Source organism: Mirounga leonina, unplaced genomic scaffold, assembly GCF_011800145.1.
Source record: "Mirounga leonina isolate KUSES-001 unplaced genomic scaffold, KU_Mleo_1.0 Mir_129, whole genome shotgun sequence".
NCBI lineage: Eukaryota > Metazoa > Chordata > Mammalia > Carnivora > Phocidae > Mirounga > Mirounga leonina.
This window is the reverse complement of record NW_023270323.1, coordinates 21,138,051-21,162,776: the sequence shown is the minus strand read 5'-3', so window position 1 is coordinate 21,162,776 and position 24,726 is coordinate 21,138,051. Positions and strand designations below refer to the sequence as shown.

Genomic DNA, 24,726 nt, shown 5'->3' with positions numbered 1-24,726 from the left:
ACAGACTTTTTTTTTTTTTTGTCCTCCCCAATTATTTTTGGCACTTACTGGGGCCCCTGTAGACATGTGTCCTTCAGTTCTTGATAATTTTTTTTATATTGTTTCTGCAACTCCATTGAAAGATTGTTGGACTTTCTGTGACCCTAGTTTGTCTTTTTATTCTGTTTTCTTGGAGGTATTTTCAACTTCATCCTTAAATTGAAATTTTAATTTTTATATTTTAAGTTTGTTCTCTGATTTTATCCTAAAGCATCCTTATTTTGTAGAAATAGATTGTCTCTCAGAGAATACTATTAATTTTAGTTTTTTGATATTTTAAATGCTTCTAGTCAGGTATTATTTCTAATTAAAGGCCTACGCTTAATGTTTTAAAATGTTATTTCAAAAAAGTGTTAGAAGATTATAATGCTGTCACTGCTCTTTTTGGTGTCTGAATTTTGGCATTTAAAAGCAAAACACAGAAGGATACAACATTTTCTTCTTTTGAAAAGAGGTTTTCTTCCTTGACTTTCTCTAAATTGTTATTTTTCCCCCCTTAATAGACCATTAATACTGTATCAGAAGTTATTCGAGGCTACCAAGTAAACCAGGACTACTTTGCTTCTGTAAATGCACCTTCAAACCCACCAAGGTAGGCAAAGGGAAATCTTGAGAGTCCCTCCAAGGAAGTCAAAACTTACTCTGGGTTTTTAGTATATCTCGTATGTACCTCTTATTCTCTTAAGTTCAACTGTCTGTTTTGAGACTAAAAATTATCTGACAAGATAAACATGTTGCTATTTTTAAAGAGTTTTTGTGGTGCTCGGAGCTTAGGTATTTGGGCTCAGATACCACTCTTCCAACTCCTCTTCCGTGCCTTAAGCAAACAGATCACTTGTCTACGCTGCAGTTCTCGTTCCTGTGAAATGGAGACGGAAATAGTAACTTGCTGGACTTCTGGTTGTGCTTCTACAGCCAGCAGCAGTGACTGGTTATTGATTTGTGCGCTTGGGTTGCAGTGTTTCTTTTTGTTCTCTTCTTTTTAACACAACAGACCGGCAATTGTAGTTCTTCTCATGTCCATGGTCAACGAAAGGCAGCCATTTGTACTGCGCTGTGCTGTTCTCTACTGTTTCCAGTGTTTCTTATATAAAAACCAGAAAGGACAAGGAGAAATTGTGTCTACGCTTCTGCCTTCCACTATTGATGGTAAATAATTTTGTTCTGATTTCTGTTTTAAAATGTAAATAGTCTTTCAAGCTGTTAATGATAAAATATATCCTAAATGATGAAAGACCCTGGATGTAGTAGAATATTTAAAATATGGCATTTCCTTGAATTTGCTTTAGAAATGCAGTTTTTAGTTAAGACAGCAGTTTTCTGGAATATCATCTCATCAGTTTGATGCCTAAAATGTTCTAATATTTCTTTGTCCTGCTACCCCTCTTCCAAGGTTCTTTTTGTCATCTTTCACTTTGTTTTGAAAAGCAGACTTTTACACATGTAACTTAATACTGCTGATTAACACATTTTAAGAGAGTATTTTGTACTGTTCGTGTGTGTCTGTAAAACAACATTTGGTTTTGTACTATCATCTGCCTGCCATCTTTGTAGCAACAGGTAACTCAGTCTCCGCTGGTCAGTTACTCTGTGGAGGTTTATTTTCTACTGACTCACTTTCCAACTGGTGTGCCGCTGTGGCCCTTGCCCACGCTTTGCAAGAAAACGCTGTCCAGAAAGAACAGTTGCTCAGGGTTCAACTTGCTACGAGTATCGGCAACCCTCCAGTTTCTTTATTACAACAGTGCACCAACATCCTCTCACAGGTAATGTGGCGAGTGGAACTCTTTAAGCGGGGGAAGGTCCTAGCTGTACATTTTTATGTCAGTGATACAAGGATTTAGGGAAGTCCTTAGTAGATGCAGGTGAAAAAAGAAAGTGGTGTGGACTCATCTGCTCATTGGCTCATTGTAGCCAGAAGCAGTTTGTGGAGAGAAATCAATGAATGTTCTTACACGAATGGTTTTGCCAAATAGTTAATAAGGTCTGCTTCATGATAGAAACGCACACTCTGGACAGAAAGGTGTTTCGTTTTTCTTTCTGTTTCCTTTTACATTATCCACAGTGTTCTTGCATGTCCTCTTCTTCTGCTCTGTAGCCAAATTTGGGTCCGATTATAAGAGGGCATAGAACACAGTGGTTCATAGCTGTGTGCCTCCCTCCTTCTCTTCCCAAACCAATCAATCTTCCTTTCAGGAAACAAAGGTAGAATACCAGTCCATCACTTATATAGTTAACCATTGTACTCCTTGATGTTTATGCGCTCTCACATCTTCAAAACCCTAAGGCACATAATTTAGCTAGTAAGATAGAGAAAAATGTAACTGTTTGCATTCCTCTAATGAGAACAGCAAAGCTTCATTGAAGTGTGGATGCAAAGGTATTTAGGAATGTCACTTACTCTTGGATGATTTGTCCCCATGCACCAGCCTTGCTGTTGAACAGTTCAGGTTTACTCTTTAGCAAAACCACAGTCATCAACATTCAGAATCACTCAGAGTAAAAATGTACTTAAGTCTAAAATTGTGCTGTGCCCTGGAATTTTCCAATTTTCCTGCCTCCCTCTCTGTGATAAGGTCCTGTGTCCTTATTAATTTTTAATTTTGTCACACTTGTTGAATTGTTTTACTGTGAGCTTTTAAAGAGACATCAGTGCCATCCACAGGAAGCAATAAATTAAAGGTGAAGAATTATGAAGAATTAACTATAGTGAAAAGAGGGTTGTACACTCCCTTTGTTGTTTAAAATCTGTTTACTTAGACTGAAAGCTTATTTTATCTTGGAGTTACCATTTATTTCTCAGTGATTTGAAAAAACTACCCCCAAATATTCATATCCTTATGTATTTAATACTTGTCATCCTCATGTTGCTGTCTTTTGAAAACAGCTTCTCGTAAGCCAAACAGCAATTAACTGACCACTGCCACCAGAGAGCTTGCTCTGACATTGTCTTCACAATTAATGCATAATGAGAAATTCTCAAGATAGTGGTGTCTTCCCACTCTGAGTCATCACAGTGCTATAAAACTGATCCTTTCACCTCCAAAATGTAGATGCATTGTTACATAATAAAAGATTTGAACTGTCCTGTCCCAAAGTATTGGTGTGGGTTTGTAGAGACCATCTGTGAGGGATTTTTCTAGATTTAAATTTTTCTAAAGCAGTAATATTTATGAGTAATTTGTATTGCAGGGTGATAAGATCGACAGACGGGTATGTATTGCTTGTTTAAGCTTAGGCATTTCCCTCTTACAACAAGGCTTTTCTTTGTCTTGGGTTTTGCTGATGGTTTTTTTTAACTGCTTGTTTGAAGTTGTATTCTACTCACACTTTCATGCGTCAGCAAGTTTCTCTCTATCGTAAGTGGCTCTCCAGTTTTTCTCCGTGGGATGTTTTCTCAGTGTAGTGGTGTTACTAAGAACTGTGGGAATGAGGCTGAAGCTGTACTTGCGCTTCCTTTGGGTATGCTTGCACTTTCTGGAATTCCTTGGTTTGGGTTTTTTTGTGTTTCTTCACCTAAGCTTGTTTATTTCCTCCTGAAACCATTTCGAAGCTAGTAAAATTCAGGGTGAAGAATTTTGTCTTTAGCTAGTCAGTACATGAAAGAATATGATGCCTTTTATATTAAATTATTGAAAATATACAAGAGTAAGTATAATTTTGTAATTTGAAAGATTTTTGAGTTAAATATTTGAGATTTTGAGTTAAATATTATGGGTTATTCTGGACGTAACCCATATGGTACAGTTACCATTGGGGGTTAGTTTTTGATGTGTGTGGGGGAGTGTGATTTGTGTTTGGTTTTGGTTTTTCTTTTTCTTGTGGAGTGTTTGGCAAAAATGGAGTGTACCTTAATATTTATGTTTGGTCATATGTTCCATTGTGCAGTGTTGACAGTAATAAACTGAAGTCCCGTTACGAATTGTATCTTTGTGTATAAGCATGACTTAATACCTGTTAATCACCCACACTGACATACTTGGCAGCTTTAGCTTCCAGAATTTTTGATATTAAGTATTTTAAAAGTATACATGTCAATCATTTAGAAGGGAATTTTTTGGAAGTATAACTTATACACAGTAAAATGTACAGACCTTAAGTATTCAGTCAGATGATTTTTGATGGGTGAATATACCTTTGTAACCACCACCCAGAATAAGATGTAGAACATTTTCATAATCTAAGTTCCATCATGCCCCTTTCCCATTAATTCTCTATTCCCAGAGGCCACTGCTAGAAAGTGAATCTAATCATAATACTCTAGAACCTCATTGTAATACTTGAAGAGTAGAAGTTTCAAGTGTTAGCTTTTTGTATTTTTATAAACAATGTAAAATACTAAACTTGAAATCCACAAAGTAGGAATAAGAGGGATTTTTATTTAGAAAATAATAAGGAAAACATAATAGTTTATGTTAAAGGTAAGATGACTCAGCTTCATTTATTTTGTTTGTGGTTCTCTTCCATCCTGTAAAATCTGTGATTTCTAGTCATGAAACCCTTTAGAATGCGCTGAAATTATAATTTCAGCATCCATTTGTTTTTCCAACTCTCAGTGGTTCATACACTCTCAGGGGCTAAAAGATATGTGCTTTTTCTTGACTTGAACCTGTAAACAATCATTCAAATATAAACATATAAACAAAATGAATAGTTTCATGAAATTATTCTAGAAAGTGGAATGTGGCTTTTTTTTTTTTCTTTTGGGCTATTCTGGGTAATTATCTTGTGAAGAATCCATCAGAAGATCAGAATGCAATGACATAGAATGTTTTGACAGCCTTTAAGGTCTAATTTCTAATTTTATTTTTTGGAGGATAGAGTAGCTTGATCAGGATTTTGTTGGATTGATCTTACTGACAGTTTGTAATTGTGCACTGGACAAATACTATAGCAATTTTGTACTTATTAATAGTTTATTTTCTTTTCATTTTGGAAAATTAAAAAAAATTAAGACTAGAAAGTAGGAATTCTACTACCCAAAAGTAACGGTTGGTTAATTTTTTTTTTTTTTTAAAGTAGGTTCCACACCCATTGTGGAGCTTGAACTCATGACCCTGAGATCAAGAGTTGCATGCTCTACCGACTGAGCCAGCCAGGCATTCCCAGTCTTTATTTTCTATACTGTTTATTTTATTTTATTTTTTTAATTCTTTTTTTTTTTTAAGATTTTATTTTTTTGACAGAGAGAGAGACAGTGAGAGAGGGAACACATGCAGGGGGAGTAGGAGAGGGAGAAGCAGGGAGCCTGATGCGGGGCTCCCCTGGGATCATGACCCGAGCTGAAGGCAGACGCTTAACAGCTGAGCTACCCAGGCGCCCCTATACTGTTTATTTACATAGGAGTGATCATACATTAGATTCCATTTTGTATTCTGCATCTTTTCTTACACATATTTTCCAAGTTATTAAACACTAAATAAACATCACTTTATATGATTGCATAATATTTCACCAGATTGGTTAGCTGACCATCTGCTTATTTTCAGACATTTAATTATCTTCCATTTTCTTCATTATAAATCATGGTTTGATGAGCATCAGAATAACATAGTCTGCACAAAAAACATTCTTACACAGTCCTCACTTTGTATATTTCTAGTATGCATAACTTTTTATTAATGTAGCAAAGCAAGGAGCACCTGTATTTCACTAAGGGTTAAAAAAAAATTTATGGGGGCACCTGGGTGGCTCAGTCGTTATGTGTCTGCCTTCAGCTAAGGTCAGGATCCCAGGGTCCTGGGATCGCGCCCCACATCGGGCTCTCTGCTCGGCGGGAAGCCTGCTTCTCCCTCTCCCACCTCCCCCTGCTTGTGTTCCCTCCCTCGCAGTCTGTCAAATAAATAAAAAATCTAAAAAATAAATTAAATAAATAAGTAAAATTCATGCCAGCAATTTTACTGTTTTTTCATTTTCCCAGTTCAAACTTTATTCTGCCATCTATTTTAAATTTGGGGCATTAGTCCTACTTAGTAGGTAGAGAGCAAAGAATTGCATAACTAGAAGGGATGATTCTTAGTTTATAGCACTCATAGAATACTTATTTGTGTACCATATGCTGTTATAAGTTTTAACAGGTATTAACCCATTTAATCTGCTCCACAGCTTAATGAAATGTGTATTGACTATTTCCCCCATTGAAGGATAATGATAAGTTTTCATGCTGTTGAGTTTTAGAACCAGGATACAAATCCTGGTATTCAGAGCCTATCCTTTTAATTTCTGTGTTTGAGATTATTTAATCCAAAGGCCTCTGGTTAACTGAATGAGGGAATTGGGGCCCACATAGCATATTGAACTTGTACAAGGTAGGGCAGTGGATGATTTGGTTCTTCTAATTCCCAGCCAGATGTTTTCACTGGTACCATACTGCCACTCTTAGAATTAAATTCAGTCTTTAAGCATATATGTATGTACTTTAAAATACATATATATGTATTATACATGATTTAGAAATTAAAATGATATAAAAAGTATACAGTAAGAAGTCTTAGCCCCACCCACCTCTGTCATGGTTCCCTGCCTCCTATTATTTATTTCTTCTGTTGTCTTCAGGTGCTTTTTATGCATAGCCACTGGTTTGTTTGTTTTCCAACCTAGTACCATTTTGAACCACCAGCAAAATCAAATAAGATTGCAGTGGGTTAGATTATGTAATTCCCCACAACCTCACGAACAGTATGTTATCAGACTTGTATTTTTATTTGGATTACATAAATTTTATAGATTAATATAGCACTAATATCTTCATGATTTTGAGTTTTTCTGTCTAAGGACATGGTGTCTTTCTATGGATTTAGGTCTACTTTTGTGCTCTTAAATTTTCCTTGTGTAGTTTTTTTTTTTTTAAGGTTTATTTATTTATTTTAGAGAGAGAACAGGGTGGGAGGGCACAGAGGGCACAGAGGGAGAGAGAAAATCTTGAAGCAGACTCCCTGCTGAGCCCAGAGCCCGGATTGGGGGGTGGTGGGCAGGGCTCAATCCCAGGACCCTTAGATCATGACCTGGCCTGAAATCAAGAGTCTGCCACTTAACCTTAATCAACTGAGGCACCCAGGTGCCCCATCCTCATTTTGGTGTTACACAGTTTTGGTTAGGCTCATTCCTGAGTACTTTATCTTCTTTTGTTGCCATAGTTTAAGTGGGGTGGTGCATTCTATCTTGATTCTAACTAGTTTTGTTTAACTTTGCTGTTATCCTTCAGTTAGACCCCAAAAGGTGTACTTCTAGAAGATCCACATTTTTTAAAATTTTTTATTGTTATGTTAATCACCATACATTACATCATTAGTTTTTGATGTAGTGTTCCATGATTCATTGTTTGTGTATAACACCCAGTGCTCCATGCAGAACGTGCCCTCTTTAATGCCCATCACCAGGCTAACCCATCCTCCCACCCTAGAAGATCCACATTTGAATCTAGTTACATTTTGTTTATTCAGACACCAGCCAGTGATTTGATAGGATGCCCTGTATATACAATGTAGGTATTTTTGGTACTTGCAGATAGTATTCCAAGTAATAATAAATTTTTTATATATAACTAGGGGAAATCAATGAAATATTTGTATTTATTTACTTGAGTAATTAGTTGAAAGTTCTCTGTGGCACATAGTCAGTTGAGAATAACTATATTTTTTAACTTTCAAATCTACTTGGGTAACATGAAGATATACTGTGGGCATGGTAATGACGGAGAGGCAAGGAAAACGTAAGAATAATGCATCATGTGAAAGCTAATGCTTATTTGGCAGATCGTTTTGAAGAAGTCTAGTTTGAATTTGTTTAATTAAATGTGAAATATACTTGAAAATAGATTATAGAAAGGCCAAGATACTGACCTCAAGGTTCATGAAATTACAACAGTCTTTTTTTTTTTTTTAAAGATTTTATTTATTTGAGAGAGAGAGCTCATGAGAGGGGGGAGGGTCAGAGGGAGAAGCAGACTCCCTGCCGAGCAGGAAGCCCGATGTGGGACTCGATCCCAGGACTCCAGGATCATGACCCGAGCCGAAGGCAGTCGCCCAACCAACTGAGCCACCCAGGCGCCCAAATCGCAACAGTCTTGAGTGATTTTTCAAAACACAGTGATAGTTACTTTAAATCCATTCTTTGTCTGGCTTTGAATAATTGTATTTTGGATATTTTCTGAAATTACCTCAAAGTAATCCATTACTGTGCTAAATTCCATTTATTTGTTTCAAACCACTTTTGTTCTCTTAAACAAAAATAGGTTATGTAACGTAATATGGGCAGTGGCAATATTATGAGCTAAGAGACTATCCCACATAGGAGATATAAATGTGTTTATTAAAATGTAGGAAAGTGTCATTTTGATGGATGTGCTAGTTTTCAATATTGTTTAATTATAGTTAGCAGTGGTATAGTAGTGGTTTGGGGCAGTTAGCTAATTTAAATAAATCTTTTTCTTCATTATATTTGTGATTCTCATCTGGCATGTTGTAAGTGAGTCTGCAACATGGTTTATTTATTATTCTTGTTAGGGAATATATTCTCTAATGGAATTTGACTAAATAATTCAGGAGATTATTTCTTTTTATTTTTCCCGATAATTTTTGAAGGAGGTAGAATTTGTCCTTTTATCAGAAACTTGTTTTTAAAATTTTGATTGAAACATCTAGGCAAATTTATGTTATTATAAAGTGTTTTCAGACTGATAAATTTTTTCAAGTACCCACATCATGCGTCTTCCTTAGCAGACCAGGTTTTTCCACTAGTAGTATTTTAGATAACTTGATATATGTTTATGAACATAAATCAATTTTTTTTTTAAAGATTTATTTATTTGACAGAGAGAGACACAGCGAGAGAGGGAACACAAGCAGGGGGAGTGGGAGAGGGAGAAGCACGCTTCCCGCCGAGCAGGGAGCCCGATGCGGGGTCAATCCCAGGACCCTGGGATCATGACCTGAGCCGAAGGCAGCCTCTTAACCGACTGAGCCACCCAGGCGCCCCGAACATAAATCAATTCTAATTTCTGCTCTCTATTCATTTTGGGAAGTACAGCCCATAGAGAACACAAGAATGCATTCTTTTGTTCAAATTTTTTTTTTTTAAGATTTTATTTATTTATTTATTAGAGAGCGAGCGAGAGAGAAACAGCATGAGAGGGGAGAGGGTCAGTGGGAGAAGCAGGCTCCCCGCTGAGCTGGGAGCCCGATGTGGGACTCGATCCCAGGACTCCAGGATCATGACCTGAGCCGAAGGCAGTCGCTTAACCAACTGAGCCACCCAGGCGCCCACCTCTTGTTCAATTTTTTACGTGTGGATTCCTAACATATCTTTTATAAGATGTTAAAGATATTTTAATGGGAATGGAGAGGGATCTTAGGGCAACGTTAAGTTTGAAAAAAAAAATAAAATGAGACTTCTGTCAACTTACCTATTTATTGCAGGGAAGCAAAATACAGACAAGAGTTGGATTATTAATGCTGCTCTGTACCTGGCTAAGCAACTGTCCCATTGCAGTAACGCATTTTCTTCACAATTCAGCCAATGTCCCATTTGTATCCTTTATGTTTCAGTAAGATATGAGTAAGTATTTATTCTTATTTCTTCCTCTCAATGAGAAGTAGTTCTGTATTCTAAATATGTGAATTCATCTGTGTTGCAGCTTTTCCAACTGTTAAGGTGGTGATGATGCTTATGCTGTGTGTATATATATGTGTGTGTCTGGTACCATTGTTTGTTTATGCTTGCTCGGACTACGTTTTATGTTTGTTTTAGCTTGATATAGAAGCTTTTGTAGAAATTCTTACATAGAATATGTGTCAAATTCAAACTGTAAAGTAAAATACTCTAGATACTATGAACCGTTAGTCTCCTTAACAAAAAATTTCAGCTTACAGGACAAATTGCAGAAAATCTTGGCGAGGAAGAGCAGTTGGTCCAAGGCTTGTGTGCCCTTCTGTTGGGCATTTCAATTTACTTCAATGATAACTCACTTGAGAGCTACATGAAGTAAGTAAGGGGGAAATGCTAGGGGGAAACAACCTGCTAATGTCATCAAGTGATAAGGATAAATTTTTTCTGCCAAAGTATAGTGTAGACCAAGTTTTATGTTTTGTTACAACTTTTTTTTTTAAAGCATCTCAATATGCTTATCTCTGTAGAGAGAAATTAAAACAACTAATAGAGAAGAGGATTGGCAAAGAAAACTTCATAGAGAAACTAGGATTTATTAGCAAACATGAGTTGTATTCCAGAGCGTCTCAGAAACCACAGCCAAACTTTCCCAGTCCAGAATACATGATATTTGATCATGAGTTTACGAAGCTGGTAAAAGAACTTGAAGGTAAGACAAAGTTTATATTGATTTTCATTTAAAAATACCTATGATTATTTTGTATATGTATATTTTGGACACAGCCCAAAGCAGGGGGTTTTTTTCCTAGCTCTTGGTTTATAGTTCATTGAAGGATTTTTGGTGTTCAATAAGATTGGAAAGACTGTATCTTATCTGTCAGGCAGTTAGGCCATATGTTTTTGCTGGTTAAGTCTTAATAATAAAATAGGATTTAAATTTTTTTTTTTTTTTAAGATTTTGTTTATTTTAGAGAGAGCCCACGCATGCGTGCGCACTTGTGAGTGGGGAGAGGGACAGAAGGAGCGGGAGAGAATCTTTTTTTTTTTTTTACATTTTATTTATTTGTCAGAGAGAGAACACAAGCAGGCAGAGAGAGAAGCAGGCTCCCTGCTGGGCAAGGAATCCGATGAGGGGCTCAATCCTAGGCGCCCCGCCCCGGGATCATGACCTGAGCTGAAGGCAGATGCTTAACCGACTGATCCACTCAGGCGTCCCAGCGGGAGAGAGTCTTAAGCAGACTCTGCACAGAGTGCAGAGCCCAATGTGGGGGCTCGATCTCAAAACCCTGAGATCATGACCTGAGCTGAAATCAAGGGTTGGTCGTTTAACCAACTGAACCACCCAGGTGCCCCAGATTTTAAATTTTTAAAATACATTTTTTTTTTAGATTTTATTTATTTACTTGACAGAGAGAGACAAAGTGAGAGAAGGAGCACAAGCAGGGGGAGAGGGAGAGGCAGGCCTCCCGCCGAGCAGGGAGCCAGACGCGGGGCTTGATCCCAGGACCCCGGGATCATGACCCAAGCCGACGGCAGACGCTTAACGACTAAGCCACCCAGGCACCCCTTAAAATACATTTTTAATAAGCTTTCTTTTATAGGTGTGATAACTAAGGCTATTTATAAGTCCAGTGAAGAGGATAAAAAAGAAGAAGAGGTGAAGAAAACATTAGAACAGCATGACAGTATTGTGACTCACTACAAAAATATGATTCGAGAACAAGTACGTACTGATAAATTGTAAACACTGTCTGATGTACTGATACTTTTCTACTTTGGGGAAGAATTTTTCCTGGCATTTCATATGCAAGAAGATACAGAAAGTAAAGCTCATTTTCCTAAATTCAAAACTATCTGAGTATTCAACAAACTGAGAGCTTAATATTGTGCTAAGCATTGTGCAGGATGTGGATAAAGGCATGAATCAGACATGTTCCCCTATCACGGTCATAATGAGAGAAAACTATAAACAGGGTATTGTGACACACATAACATACTAAGTCTAGTGATGCAGCTCCTGGAAGGTGTGTGCCAGCGGAGAGGCACCTAATTTAGCTCGGTAAGAGCAGGGGCTTGGAGAAAACAATGTGAGTGCCAAACGGGTAGCTACGAATAAGCTGCGCAAAAGGAAAGATCGGGAAGAGGGGCAGGAATGTTACTGGCATGAACATAGAACAACACTTGGTGGCTGCACCAGCTAGAAATTTGAGAGGCAAGGCCAGAGGGAGGGACCTCCAGAAGGAGGTGGTTGTGGTGGGCTAGGGGAGGGACCTGGGGCGCTGATGGTGGTAACAGCCGCTGTGTTTTGTTTATTGTGTTCTAGGTGCTCACAAAACACAGTTTAAACACTATTTCATTTAATTTCCATAGCATCCCTACAAAGTAGTTAATACCTTCATTTAAGACTAAATGAGGAATCTGAGACTGAGAGAATTTAAACTTGTCTAGGGTCACTCAGTGGTTGGTGGAACAGGATTCAAAAGCGTGTGTTACTGGATCTCAAAACTCCTACTGTGTGCTGTAGAGGGGGCGGACCTGAGAAATGTGGAAACCAAAGCGGATGAAAGTGGCAGGACGGGGTAATGATTGGATGTGGGTGTGAGGGAGCATAACGGGTCAGATATGATCCTGAGATCTCCGTCTTGCACGACTGAGTAGATGATGCTGAGAACAAGAGGGAGCTGATTTATTAGAGTGGAGAATGGAAACTACCCTCTCAAAATCATCAATTGACGTTTTCTCGGCAGGATACCAGAACCTCCACGCTTGGATTGTGTTGAGCCCCTTAAACTTTCCATTACATTTCTTCAAAGTGTGTTGCTTTTTTTTTTTAATTATATTTTATTATGTTAATCACCATACATTACATCATTAGTTTTTGATGGTAGTGTTCCATGATTCAAAGTGTGTTTCTTGTTCTTTTCTTTCATTTAATTCTTCATCGTGGTATATACCTTGACTGGAATCCTAAAAAGTGCTGCAGTATTATCTGGAAAATGAGATTACTGAGGTTATTAAAATGCTAGGGTCATTAAAAACAATACACTGGTGGCTGTCCATGTGGGGCGGTTGCACCCCCTTCCCTGCACTGCCCTCCACCCCCTGCTGACTATGCATAGCTTGAGGCAAGTGTGGCAAGAGCTTGGGTAGAGCTCTCTAAATGAGAACTGCCTGTGTGTTCTTCCCCACAGTCTATATTGTTGAGATTGGAATTCTAAGAATAAAAATATAGTGGTATATTTAGCATTCAGTCTGAGCTTTTCAGTTTATAAGCAGATCAGTAAATTAGAATCATCTTTGAGCGATTCAGATTTAAATCATTAAACCACCCATGGTTATTAGGATTTTTCATCTATATTTTAGTACAAATATGGAGTCATTCCAGATGGTAAAACGTAATATCTTTAGAGCAATGGAAAAGAAATACTTGGAATGTGATGTTACAGCCTACGCTTGGGGCTGATAAATGTGGTTAATTTAGAAGAAGAAAAGAGTGATTTGACACAATTACCATAATGAGTCTGCTTTGGAAATGTTAATTTTAAATATTCTCACCATTTAAAATGCCATTTGACAATTAGGCAACAAGCATTGAGAACTATAAAATGTTTATATAAACTGAATGACGTTTGAGAATCCATCCTAAGGAAATTCTTCAGAATTCAGGAAAACAAAAATATGACTATGATATTTATTGTAATAATATTTATTATTTAGAAAAATGGAAAGCAGCCTCGGTGTTGCTTTTAAATGTAAATTGCATCTACTGATATTGAGTAAACATTAAAAGTTACGATTGCGAAAAAGTAGCAGTATGAGGAACTAACAATTGAATAGTAAGTAAAGGCTACAAAATGACATATGGACTGAGTATGACACATTTAAAACACTTGAACTGGGAAAAAATTAGCAGAAGATAAAGAAATAGATCAAATTCCAACTAGTTATATTAGGGTGGTGAGAGTTGGAAGTTCTTTTCTTGGCCTTCTAAATATTCTGTTCTAGAATTATCTTTTATGTTAAAAGTAGTGTAGATGCATATGTATATATATACTAAGTTTCTTAAATAGTTTGGTATAAATTTCTTAAGTGGTTTGATGGACCATAAAATGGAGTTTTTAAAATTGACCGTCCCCCACCCCAGTAACTGCAGTGAGATTACGGGCTGTGCCATGGTGCTTATTAATGGGGCCTTACTGGAAATTGTACAGTTGTGCTGCATGTTAATTGACCTTGGTGCATACATTAATGTATTATTACTTAATTGTTGAGTGATTCTGGAAATGTTGAATACTTTAACACTATGACCCAAAATAATCTCTGATTTTTAATTTGTTCCTTTTCCTAATGCTAATTAGTATAAATTAAAACACTTGAATTATGTTTTGTTTCACAGGATCTGCAACTTGAGGAATTAAAGCAGCAGATTTCTACGTTAAAATGTCAAAACGAACAACTCCAGACAGCAGTCACACAGCAAGTATCTCAGATTCAGCAACACAAAGATCAGTACAATCTTCTTAAAGTACAGCTAGGTAGGTATAGCTAGCCATAATTATTACAGTGTCCCCAGAGCTGGACTAAATCAAGTAGATTATTCTTGTGGACTGGTCTTTCTCTAACCTTAATCACTGTAACAAACAGATTTGTAAATCAGAGTTTGAACTCCACGTCCTTGCTACCTGTTTCAGTATCTGATCCATTGATTCTCAGCCTTGGCTACACATTAGAAAATATCCTGAGACCCTTTTTTTTTTTTTTGAAGAGTTTATTTATTTATTTGAGAGAGCACAAGCAGGGGGAGCAGCAGAGGGAGAGATGCGGGGCTCGATGCAGGGCTCGATCCCAGGACCCCAAGATCATGACCCAAGCCAAAGACAGATGCTTAACCGACTGAGCCACCCAGGCACCCTCCCCCCCTTTTTTTTAAATGCCACGCATGCGGAGACCCCACTCAAGTTTCTGATTTAATTAGTTGGGGTTGGAACCAAGCATCAATAATTATTACAAGCTGCCTGGGTGATTCCGATGTATAGCCAGCTGGGAATGACTTCTCTAACCCGTCTATCTCCTCATCTGCAAAATGGAACTGATAATAGCATATGTGTCATCTGAGAATTAAATGAAATAATATATATAAAATTTTAGTTAATTACCTGGCACATGATAAGAGTCAAATGCTTGTAAATAGTATCATCCTATAGTGCTATGATTGGAATGCTAGCTATTTAGAAATACAGTTTGTTTTATTTATATGAGGGTGACTAAAATTTTCAGAAAAAAATTACCTCTTTCACTTCCTTATTTATAACTATAATTTGTCAGTTATTTTAGTACATATAGAAAGCTATTCCTTTGTGAAGGTTTTAAAAGGGATTTTGTTTTCTCTTATATTTATTGACCAAATTGGAATTGAAACTGCTGTAATTTTTTTAAGATTTATTTATTTATTTTAGAGAGGTGGGGAGGAGCAGAGGGAGAGGGAGAGACAGAATCACAAGCAGACTCTGCGCTGAGCACAGAGTCCAACATGGGGCTCCGTCTCACGACCCTGAGATTATAACCTGGGTGGAAACGAAGAGTTGGACGCTTAACCGACTAAGCCACCCTGGAGCTCCGAAACTACTGTAATTCTTAAGTATAGATCACCAAACCATGCAGTTTAGTCTTATTAAGACTATGCTGTTTTTCTTCCCAGAAACCTGAAAATATCATCACTTCACCATTTCTATCAATACGCTGTTTTGCAAAAATGAAATGTGCTTATAAAAGTGCTGCCAAAGTAATTGAATTAAGGAAATTTTATATTTTTATATTTAAATCTTTTCATTCAAGAAATGAAAAACTTAAGTTTCATGCTGGCTTTTCAAATTTTATTCCTGTGTTAATAGGAAAAGATAATCAGCATCAAGGTTCTTACAGTGATGGGACTCAGGTGAATGGCATTCAACCAGAAGAAATTGGTAGGTTACGAGAAGAGATAGAAGAATTAAAAAGTAATCAGGAACTTTTACAAAGCCAGCTGGCTGAAAAGGACTCTCTGATTGAAAATTTGGTGAGTAAATGTTAAAAAAAATTTAAGAGGTCAAGAATAATTCTCATTATCCTGCTTGTTTATTTTCCTGGATCTCTTAAGCCAAAGTATCATAGTAAGGTTTTAGAATATGAGCTTTGGGGGGCGCCTGGGTGGCTCAGATGGTTAAGTGTCTGCCTTCGGCTCAGGTCATGATCCCAGGGTCCTGGGATCGAGTCCCACATCGGGCTCCTGGCTCAGTGGGAAGCCTGCTTCTCCCTCTCCCTCTCTCCCTGCTCATGCTCTCTCTCTCTCTCTCTCTCTCTGTCTCAAATGAATAAATAAAATCTTTAAAAAAAAAAAAAAATAGAATATGAGCTTTGGGGGGCACCTGGCTGGCTCAGTTGCTAGAGCATGTGACTCTTGATCTGGGGGTCATGAGTTTGAGCCCCACATTTAGCACAGAGTTTACTTAAAAAAAAAAAGTGGGGCACCTGGGTGGCTCAGTTGGTTAAGCGACTGCCTTCAGCTCAGGTCATGATCTTGGAGTCCCGGGATCAAGTCCCAGATCGGGCTCCCTGCTCAGCGGGGAGTCTGCTTCTCCCTCTGACCCTCCTCCCTCTCATGCTCTCTGTCTCTCATTGTCTCTCTCGCAAATAAATAAAATCTTAAAAAAAAAAAAAAATTAGAATATGAGCTTTGGTGTCAGACTATCTAAAGCTTCAGCACTTTCTGACTAATTGAATTTAAGCAGCTTAGTTAACCTCTTTACACTCGTTTCCTGATCTATAAATTGGTAGTGGTCGTATCTGTTTTGTTATTGTGAGAATTAAATGAGCTACTCCGTATAAAGCTCTTTTAATACATGGAAATCACTCTATTAATACCTGTATTTATGCTCTTTCTCCATATGACCTCCTAAGTGCTTAGATTTAATAAATTACTTGGTATAAGTATAAATTTATTAGCTATGGAAAAGTTGTAGACTGTGTGCTATGTTGAAGTTTTATCTTGGATATAAAAACTGAAATGTTGATGTGAAATTTTTGGTAAACCTCTATAAGGCATAGCTTATATATGTACAGCTTTGTTTTGTTTCCTGTCTCTTTAGACTGAATTGATTTCATAGTTCATTTCTATGCTATTTGTAGAAATCTTCCCAAGCATCACCTGGCACAAATGAACAGTCTTCAGCAACAGCTTCTGCTAGAGATTCTGAACAAATTGCAGAATTAAAACAGGTAATTTTCTGGCTTGATCCAAGTTCTAGTTTGTGTTGTTTTAATTGTAATAGAGTAACAGCCATGTAGTTTCATTACTCAAGAACTACTTTGTTAGTGTAAGCAAAACTTGATAGTGAAGAAGTTATTTGAAAGTCCAGAAGGTTTTTTAATTATATGGTAATGGTATTTTGCTTTTTATTAAGTGTTTTTATTTTTTAATTATGTTCTTTATAACAGATTTGAGCATCTCACCCAGGTTATTTGTAGATTATCCGTGAACTAACAATTAAGGAAAATTTAAGTATATTTATAAGCTGCAAATATGAAGATATAAAATCTTATGCCTAATTTTCATATACTATTGACCATGACAATTGCATGGTTAAATATATTGAGCATTTAAACCATTCTGTGCAGAATGTTTGTTTTTAGAATTGGAAAATGGAATAAATTTGTGTATATCTCAATTAGATGACTACCTAAAAAGCAAAACAAACTTTTTCTGCTGTAGTAATTTATAATGTCTAGAAAAGCAAATTAAATTTTTTCCTACTTGGTTATTTGTAATATTTATAATTTCCTATGAGACTTGGTAGTGCACATTTAACTTTATCCGATGAGAATATTAAATGTATTTGTTCAAGAAAAGAAGAAAAAGAACTACTTATGTATAGAATTAAATATTGAAAGAAAAGCCTAGAAAAGTATCAGATTGCTCATCTGTATACTATCCCTAAACAAGTTATGTTTTTTCCTTATAAAATTTTCTTTCTTTCCTCCTTTCCTTTTTCTTCTGTCCTACCCTCCTTCCTTCCTTTCTTATAAAAAAGGAACGTATGTTTCTTCTGTTTCTTTTTAAAAAACAAAAAAAAGTAATACTAAAGGAAGAAGTGAACAACCCCACCAACCTAGGACTGACTTCCTTCCCCTCCAGTAGTCATGCGGTCCTAGCCCACTGACATGGCTGATCTGAGAGAAGAATGTACGCAGAGAAACTGTGTCATATTTTGATAATGTCCATGTACCCCAGAGTAGATTCTACAGTCAAGCTTTTCAAAACAAATCATATGTCGTTAAGAATTTATAAGTTATAAATTCGTCTGAGGAAAATTAATATGCCACTTTGGTTTTATGAAGTCTACCTACACTAGAACTGTATTAAAATTAAAGGGAATTAAGTTATTAATAAATGATCTTAGTTTCTAAGTCCCAAGTAAAAATTTTACTGTGTTTCCCAATGAAACTTTAGATATTTCTAAAGAAGACAATTGCCTTTGGTTTTTTACTTTCTGTAATTTATTTTATCAATTTTACATTGTTAAAAAGATATTTGGGGGCACCTGGGTGGCTTAGTTGCTAAGCATCTTAACCATGGGCTCAGGTCATGATCCCAGAGTCCTGGGATCAAGTCCCGCATCGGGCTCCCTGCTCAGTGGGAAGCCTGCTTTTCCCTCTCCCACTCCCCCTGCATGTGTTCCTGCTCTCGCTTCTCTCTGTCAAATAAATAAATAAAATCTTTAAAAAAAAAAAAAAGATTTTAAATGACAGTTTTGTTTCTTATAATATATCATAAAATCCTGTATAAAAAAGAAAACTAAAATTGTCCATAATCTCAGTGTCTATATAATGTCTATGTAATTCATTAGGTAACTGAAAAAAAAACAAATCAGAGGAAAGCCACATATGTGCGTGATAGAAAGTTTTCAGAGAATGAAAGAGCTTTTTACATGACCGTGTCCCACCACTTACCTCATGTCTGCAGACATTGTCAAATATTGTGAGGGAGATTCCCCTGGTTGAGAACATGGTTATGTGCATTTTTGATGGGGAGAGGGCAAGAAGGTTGGGAATTTCAACATTAATGATATATAAACTTTTGAATAATTCCCTCCTTTTCACTACAGTACTAACCACTTTCATCTTATTGGGAGGCCTGTGGTCTAAAAAATGTCCTGTTTTCCCTTTCCAAATAATAAATGTCTAGTCTTTGGCCAGGAGAAGAGGAACAGTTGCCTGATGCATGAGATTGGAACAGGGATCCCGTGGTCTTCCTAAGCAGACTTCAACCAGCCCCGCTGTTTTTGACCCCATTTTTACCCACACTTCCAGAGATAACTGGTGGTACCAGATCCCAAGCCTTTTGGTAGTCATGCATTGCAAGTCAGGTAGCAGGTCAACTTTCTGGAATATCACTTTAGGTTGTTAGCTTTCTCAGGTATGCTGCAGTCAGTGACCACTGCCATTTGCTTTCTGAAATTCTCCAATTTTATTGCTCTTGTTCTTATTCTCTTTGTCTTTGTGGGTTTCTCTCTCCCTTCCCCTTCTTCCCTCCCTCTCCCTCCCTCCCTCCCTCCTTTCCTTCCTTCCTTCCTTCTTTCCCTGCTTCCCCCAACTTATGAATTTTTTTACATGGGATCTCAGGAAGAAGCAGAGGTGAATATGTATAAGGAACTTGCTTAATTCTCTATCTTGAACCCAAAGTTCAAGGATAGTTTTTTTTAGAATTAGATTTTAAAACTTGGAGGTTGTGATTTTAGACAGAGGGGCCAAGAAAGGAAATAATTTTAAATTTCTTCCTGTAAGTAGACATTTCCTCGATGAAATTAATGCTATTTCATGTTACAACTCAATTATTTTTGTCTCCTAGGAACTGGCAACATTAAAGTCACAGTTAAACTCACAATCTGTGGAGATCACCAAACTGCAGACAGAAAAGCAGGAGCTGTTACAGAAAACAGAAACATTTGTATGTTAAAAAAAAAAAAAAAGAAACATTTGTATGTTAATTACTACTTTTTTTTTTCCTGCAAGATAGTAAACACAAGGTTAACATGTTATTTCTTAGCCACTCTATAATAGAAGCGAATGTGTTGGAGAGGATAGCGTCTTCCCTTTAGGTGACTTACTGGCCACAGGTCTAGTCACATAGGCTTCTGGGCCGTGGTGGCAGCCACATTACAGTCAGACTCCCCAGGTCCGTGTAATCCGTTATTTAATGGTTCATTTTGCTGGTATTTTGTATTTTATCCCATTTGTGTCCCCTTCAGTCCATCAGTCCAAGCTGGCAGGTTTTCTGCTGGTCTAGAATTGTCAGAAGCCTTCTTAGTAACCATGCCATACACAGGGATCCAAGCCATCAGACAAGAAGGCCCTCCTGGATCATCCTGTCTATTCCAGCTTCTGCTGAGATGGTTGATTGCGTCCTTGATATTTCAGCAGAACATGCTTTATCATTTATTGCAATAGGGATAGGCTGAGAATTTTCTACATCTTCACGTTCCGATTTCCTTTTGCTTAACATTCCTTCTTCAAATATTTCTCTCCTGTCATGGTTTACTGTAGGCATCAAGGAGAAACCATGCCCCACGCCTTTAATACTTTGCTTAGAAATCACCTCAGCAAAATATCCAAGTTCATCGCTTATAAGCTCTACTTTCTACAGAGTACTGAAACACAATTCAGCCAATTACTTTGCCACCTGATAACAAGGATCAACTTCCTCTACTTTCCAGTAACATGTTCTTCATTTCCATTTGAGGCCTCACCAAAACTACCTTTCCATCCATATTTCTGCCAACATTCTATTCATGATGATATGTTTTCTCCAAGACCCTAGAAGCTTTCTCTCTAGTTCCCCTTTTTTTCTGAGCGTTCACCAGAATTGCCTTTAACATCTGACAATCTCTTCAAGGCAGTTTCGGCTTTGTCTGACATGCACCTCAAAGCTCTTCCAGCCGCTAACAATTCTGAAAGCCCTTCCGCATTTTTAGGTATTTGTTACATCAGCACCCTCTTTCCCAGTTCTTTGTAGAAAAAAGGCAGGGAGAGATTGGAAAACCATGGTTTTCCAATCTTTGGTTTTTTACTTTCTGTAATTTATTTTATCAATTTTACATTGTTATTTTGGGGCGCCTGGGTGGCTCAGTTGTTAAGCATCTTAACCTTGGGCTCAGGTCATGATCCCAGAGTCCTGGGATCAAGTCCCGCATCGGGCTCCCTGCTCAGTGGGAAGCCTGCTTTTCCCTCTCCCACTCCCCCTGCATGTGTTCCTGCTCTTGCGTTCTCTCTGTCAAATAAATAAATAAAATCTTTAAAAAAAAAAGATATTTTAAATGACAGTTTTGTTTCTTATAATATATCGTAAAATCCTGTATAAAAAAGAAAACTAAAATTGTCCATAGTCTCAGTGTTCCATCTCAGTGATTTAGGAATACTTCCTAGAGCACTTAAGAAAATCTTTGCATTTTGGGTGGCACAGTCGGTTAAGTGTCTGACTCTCGGTTTTTGGCTCAGGTTGTGATCTCAGGGTCATGAGATCGAGTCCCACGTCATCAGGCTCCACGCTCTGCTCGGTCTGCTTGAGTTTCTCTCCGTCTTCCTCTGCTCCTCCCCCCATGCTTGCTCTCTCTTTCTCTCTCTCTCAAATAAATAATATCTAAAAAGCCAAAAAACAAAAAAAACTTTACATTTCACCAGTTAATAGCATTCAGCTCAATTTCCCCAGCTGCCTCTCTGAGGTAACAGTGTGGACTTAACTTACAGAAATATTGTGAGGAAAGGGCTTTGAGAACTATTCTCTGCTTACTAAGTGCTCTTACCGCTCTGGTCTGACCTTGAGGCTGCCTAACCCAGCCTTCTTCGTGCTCGGCTGAGATCTGATGCCGCAGCTCTCCTGCCTCAGCCCCAGCACCCCCGCTCCACTGTAGGCACCGCGGCCTTCCAGGGAGAGCACTGTAGTGTGTGTCAGTACATGAGGAATTCTGTTTTCCGTTACTGGACATACAGTTTCAAAATAGCGAGAAAATTAAATCACCTTTGGGATTTCACCTTGGTTGTGCTTTAAAGAAACTTTTTTTTGGTTCCCCCTCCGATTTCTACCTTGAGGCAAAGTCAGCTGCCGCACCAGGAGAGAGTGGAGCTAGAAGGGCTGCAAAGGCCACCGATGGGGATAGCCGGCTGTTGGCGTTGCTATAGGACACGAATGACTTGAAGGTTGCTCTGTGGTGGAGCTTTTACTTACTGCATAGCCTATGACGTAAACTCCAGGAGACTTGATCTGATTTCATTGAGTTTCTCAAATCTTTAGATGTATGAGGAAAGCTAATAGGGTGTAATTTTCGCTCACAACGTGTGCGTTGCTATTGGGATGAGTGAGGATGGCACAAGTGGAGATTTTTAAGTGCCATTTCAAATACTGATAGCGCATATATAAAGCAAGAATGTGTATGAATGTACTTGGAAAGTAGAGATCATTGAAAGTTAAATTTTCTTGTCAATCTCTCATCACAATAAGAAATAAAGAGTACAGGGGCACCTGAGTGGTGCAGTTGGTTAAGCGTCTGACTCTTGGTTTCCACTCAGGTCATGAATTCAGGGTCGTGAGATCAAGCCTCTTTCCCAGTTCTTTGTAGAACTTTTCCCTCTCCCACTCCCCCTGCATGTGTTCCTGCTCTCACGTTCTCTCTGTTCTCTCTCCACACTCAGCGCAGTCTGCTTGAGATTCTCTCCCTCTCCCTCTGCTCCTCCCGCTCGTGTTCTCTCTCTCTCAGATACATAAATAAATCTAAAAACATTTTAAAAAGAAATAAAGAGTACAGCTTTGGCTAAAACACAAGCCACACATAGGCTTTCCATTAGGCTAAGGACACAGGCACGATAGATCCTGCCAGCCTACGTGACAGAGAAATCAGAATAAGCAACATGTAGAGAAGAATGAGATAAAAGTAACAAAACTAAAAGGCACAAACACAACCATGGAAAAGAGAAGATAATGTGTGATTGTGCCTTTCAGATTGTGGTCGGATTATTTTATCTTTAAGCCATGGATTTTATTTGCAGCTACTTTTCTTTCCCATTTGATTGTATGCATGAAGTTGGGATAAAAAAAATTTTTTAACCTGAGTTCTAACTCTTATGCCCATCAGGCTTCTCTTGTAAAATGTTTTGTGTCTTTATTTATTCCTCTGGTTATCTGAAATGGTATTATCTCTTAGGGTTTTTTTGAAAAATAGCTACTTAAAACTATTTTTTGGATGTTAAACTCTATTTTTCACAATAACCATCTTTGATGTATGGCCTAACGTAAATTCTCATGTTACTGGATGAGAGAGTGTGTGTGTGTGTGTGTGTGTGTGTGTTCTATCCCCAAAACCGCCACCCCGCAAAACCCTCAGATTTTCATAGAAAGAATGAACCTAAAAATAAAAGAGAAAGAAGGAAACTATTTGTTAAAAACCCTATGAGAGTGAATACTAAGATTAATTGATCTTCCCCTTTCTTTTCCTAGAATGAAATTAAGGCTCTGTCTGAGGAAAGAACTGCTATTAAAGAGCAGCTGGATGCATCTAACAGTACCATTGCCATTTTACAAAATGAGAAAAACAAGCTCGAGATGGATATTACAGATTCTAAAAAAGAACAGGATGACCTGTTGGTGCTGTTGGCTGATCAGGATCAGAAAATATTTTCATTAAAGAATAAACTCAAGGAACTTGGTCATCCGGTAAGATCGAAATGTTTCCAAAAATGATTTATGGTATATTTTAAAGAACTGTGCTGTAGCATGGCAATGTTGTGCCTCCATATCCATATCACAGGTATAAATACGTAGGTCCATGAATCCAGGATCGTGTGCACTGTTTTCCTGGTGTTCAGTGAATCGACTTAAGACACACAGGCAGTTTCCAGCATTTGTTAACTGTTATCTTTTGGGCTTTGAGCCTACAAGTGAATTGATTTGCTCCTGTGGTCACAAGACTCTCATCATTCACATGTGCCATTCTCTTTTGTCATGTTTGATCCACATTTGTGTCTAGAGAGGTATGGCCACCTGTCAGCAAGTTAACCTGTAACATCTCATCTCATATTAAAAATGGCAGAGAGGGGCACCTGGGTGGCTCAGTCGGTTAAGCGTCAGCCTTCGTCTTGGGTCATGATCTCAGGGTCCTGGGATTGAGCCCCGAGTTGGACTCTCTGCTCAGCACAGAGTCTGCTTCTCCTTCTCACTCTCCCTCTGCGCTCTTCCTCTCTCTCTCTCAAATAAATAAATAAAATCTTTAAAAAAAATGCCAGAGAGCCTTGAGCAGTAAATCAGGGAAATCAGATGGCTTGTAATCTATAATTACTGGAATAAAGAATTTATCAAGGGGCACCTGGGTGGCTCAGTCGTTAAGCGTCTGCCTTCGGCTCAGGTCGTGATCCCGGGGTCCTGGGATCGAGCCCCGCATCGGGCTCCCTGCTCCACGGGAAGCCTGCTTCTCCCTCTCCCACTCCCCCTGCTTGTGTTCCCTCTCTCACTGTGTCTCTATCAAATAAATAAATAAAATCTTTAAAAAAAGAATTTATCAAAGACTATGTGTCAATATGTGTTAAATACGAAGTGATCAAATCTTAATAATGATAAGTGTGCATATTCCCTTTAGGTAGAAGAAGAGGATGAACTTGAATCCGGAGACCAGGATGATGAGGAAGATGAAGATGAAGATGATGGCAAGGACCAGGGTCATATCTAGCTTTCAGATCTCTAGGAATGATAGAGATTGTATTATAACCTTGAAGATGGAGTCTTAAGACAGTGCTTTGGTTTACCTCCACAGAAAATAAAGATTTAGAAACCCAAGTGGAAAACACTCACTAATAAGACTATTGATGTATTTTTTTAAATGATGCCACCCATGTTGGAAATGCTAAAACTGACTTCTTGCAGAACACACATCTTTTACTGAAATTCATCCGAATTGTCCCAAAAGATAATTTGCAAAGAATTTCAGACACTAAAAATACACCATTTTAAAGCATGTGGTGGCAGTGCTATTTATCTTAGTTTACTGGTTGTTTACACAAGTT

The 24,726-nt window shown here is 37.8% G+C and overlaps 1 protein-coding gene across 2 annotated transcripts in view; it reads left to right on the top strand.

The window, feature by feature from the left end:
• USO1 (USO1 vesicle transport factor) overlaps positions 1-24,513 on the top strand; it is a 90,497-nt gene extending 65,984 nt beyond the window's left edge. The window contains exons 11-24 of one of the 2 annotated variants that reach the window (XM_035004783.1): positions 543-631; positions 1,034-1,188; positions 1,594-1,805; positions 3,232-3,252; positions 9,456-9,566; positions 9,902-10,020; positions 10,173-10,354; positions 11,247-11,368; positions 14,042-14,180; positions 15,537-15,700; positions 16,810-16,899; positions 19,529-19,627; positions 23,168-23,383; positions 24,303-24,513. In XM_035004783.1, the coding sequence (XP_034860674.1) occupies positions 543-631; positions 1,034-1,188; positions 1,594-1,805; positions 3,232-3,252; positions 9,456-9,566; positions 9,902-10,020; positions 10,173-10,354; positions 11,247-11,368; positions 14,042-14,180; positions 15,537-15,700; positions 16,810-16,899; positions 19,529-19,627; positions 23,168-23,383; positions 24,303-24,392 (1,809 nt within the window). In that variant the 3' untranslated portion in view covers positions 24,393-24,513. The remainder of the gene's footprint in view (positions 1-542; positions 632-1,033; positions 1,189-1,593; positions 1,806-3,231; positions 3,253-9,455; positions 9,567-9,901; positions 10,021-10,172; positions 10,355-11,246; positions 11,369-14,041; positions 14,181-15,536; positions 15,701-16,809; positions 16,900-19,528; positions 19,628-23,167; positions 23,384-24,302) is intronic. The other variant, XM_035004784.1, reaches the window with a different exon arrangement.
• The last annotated feature ends 213 nt before the right edge of the window (positions 24,514-24,726 follow it).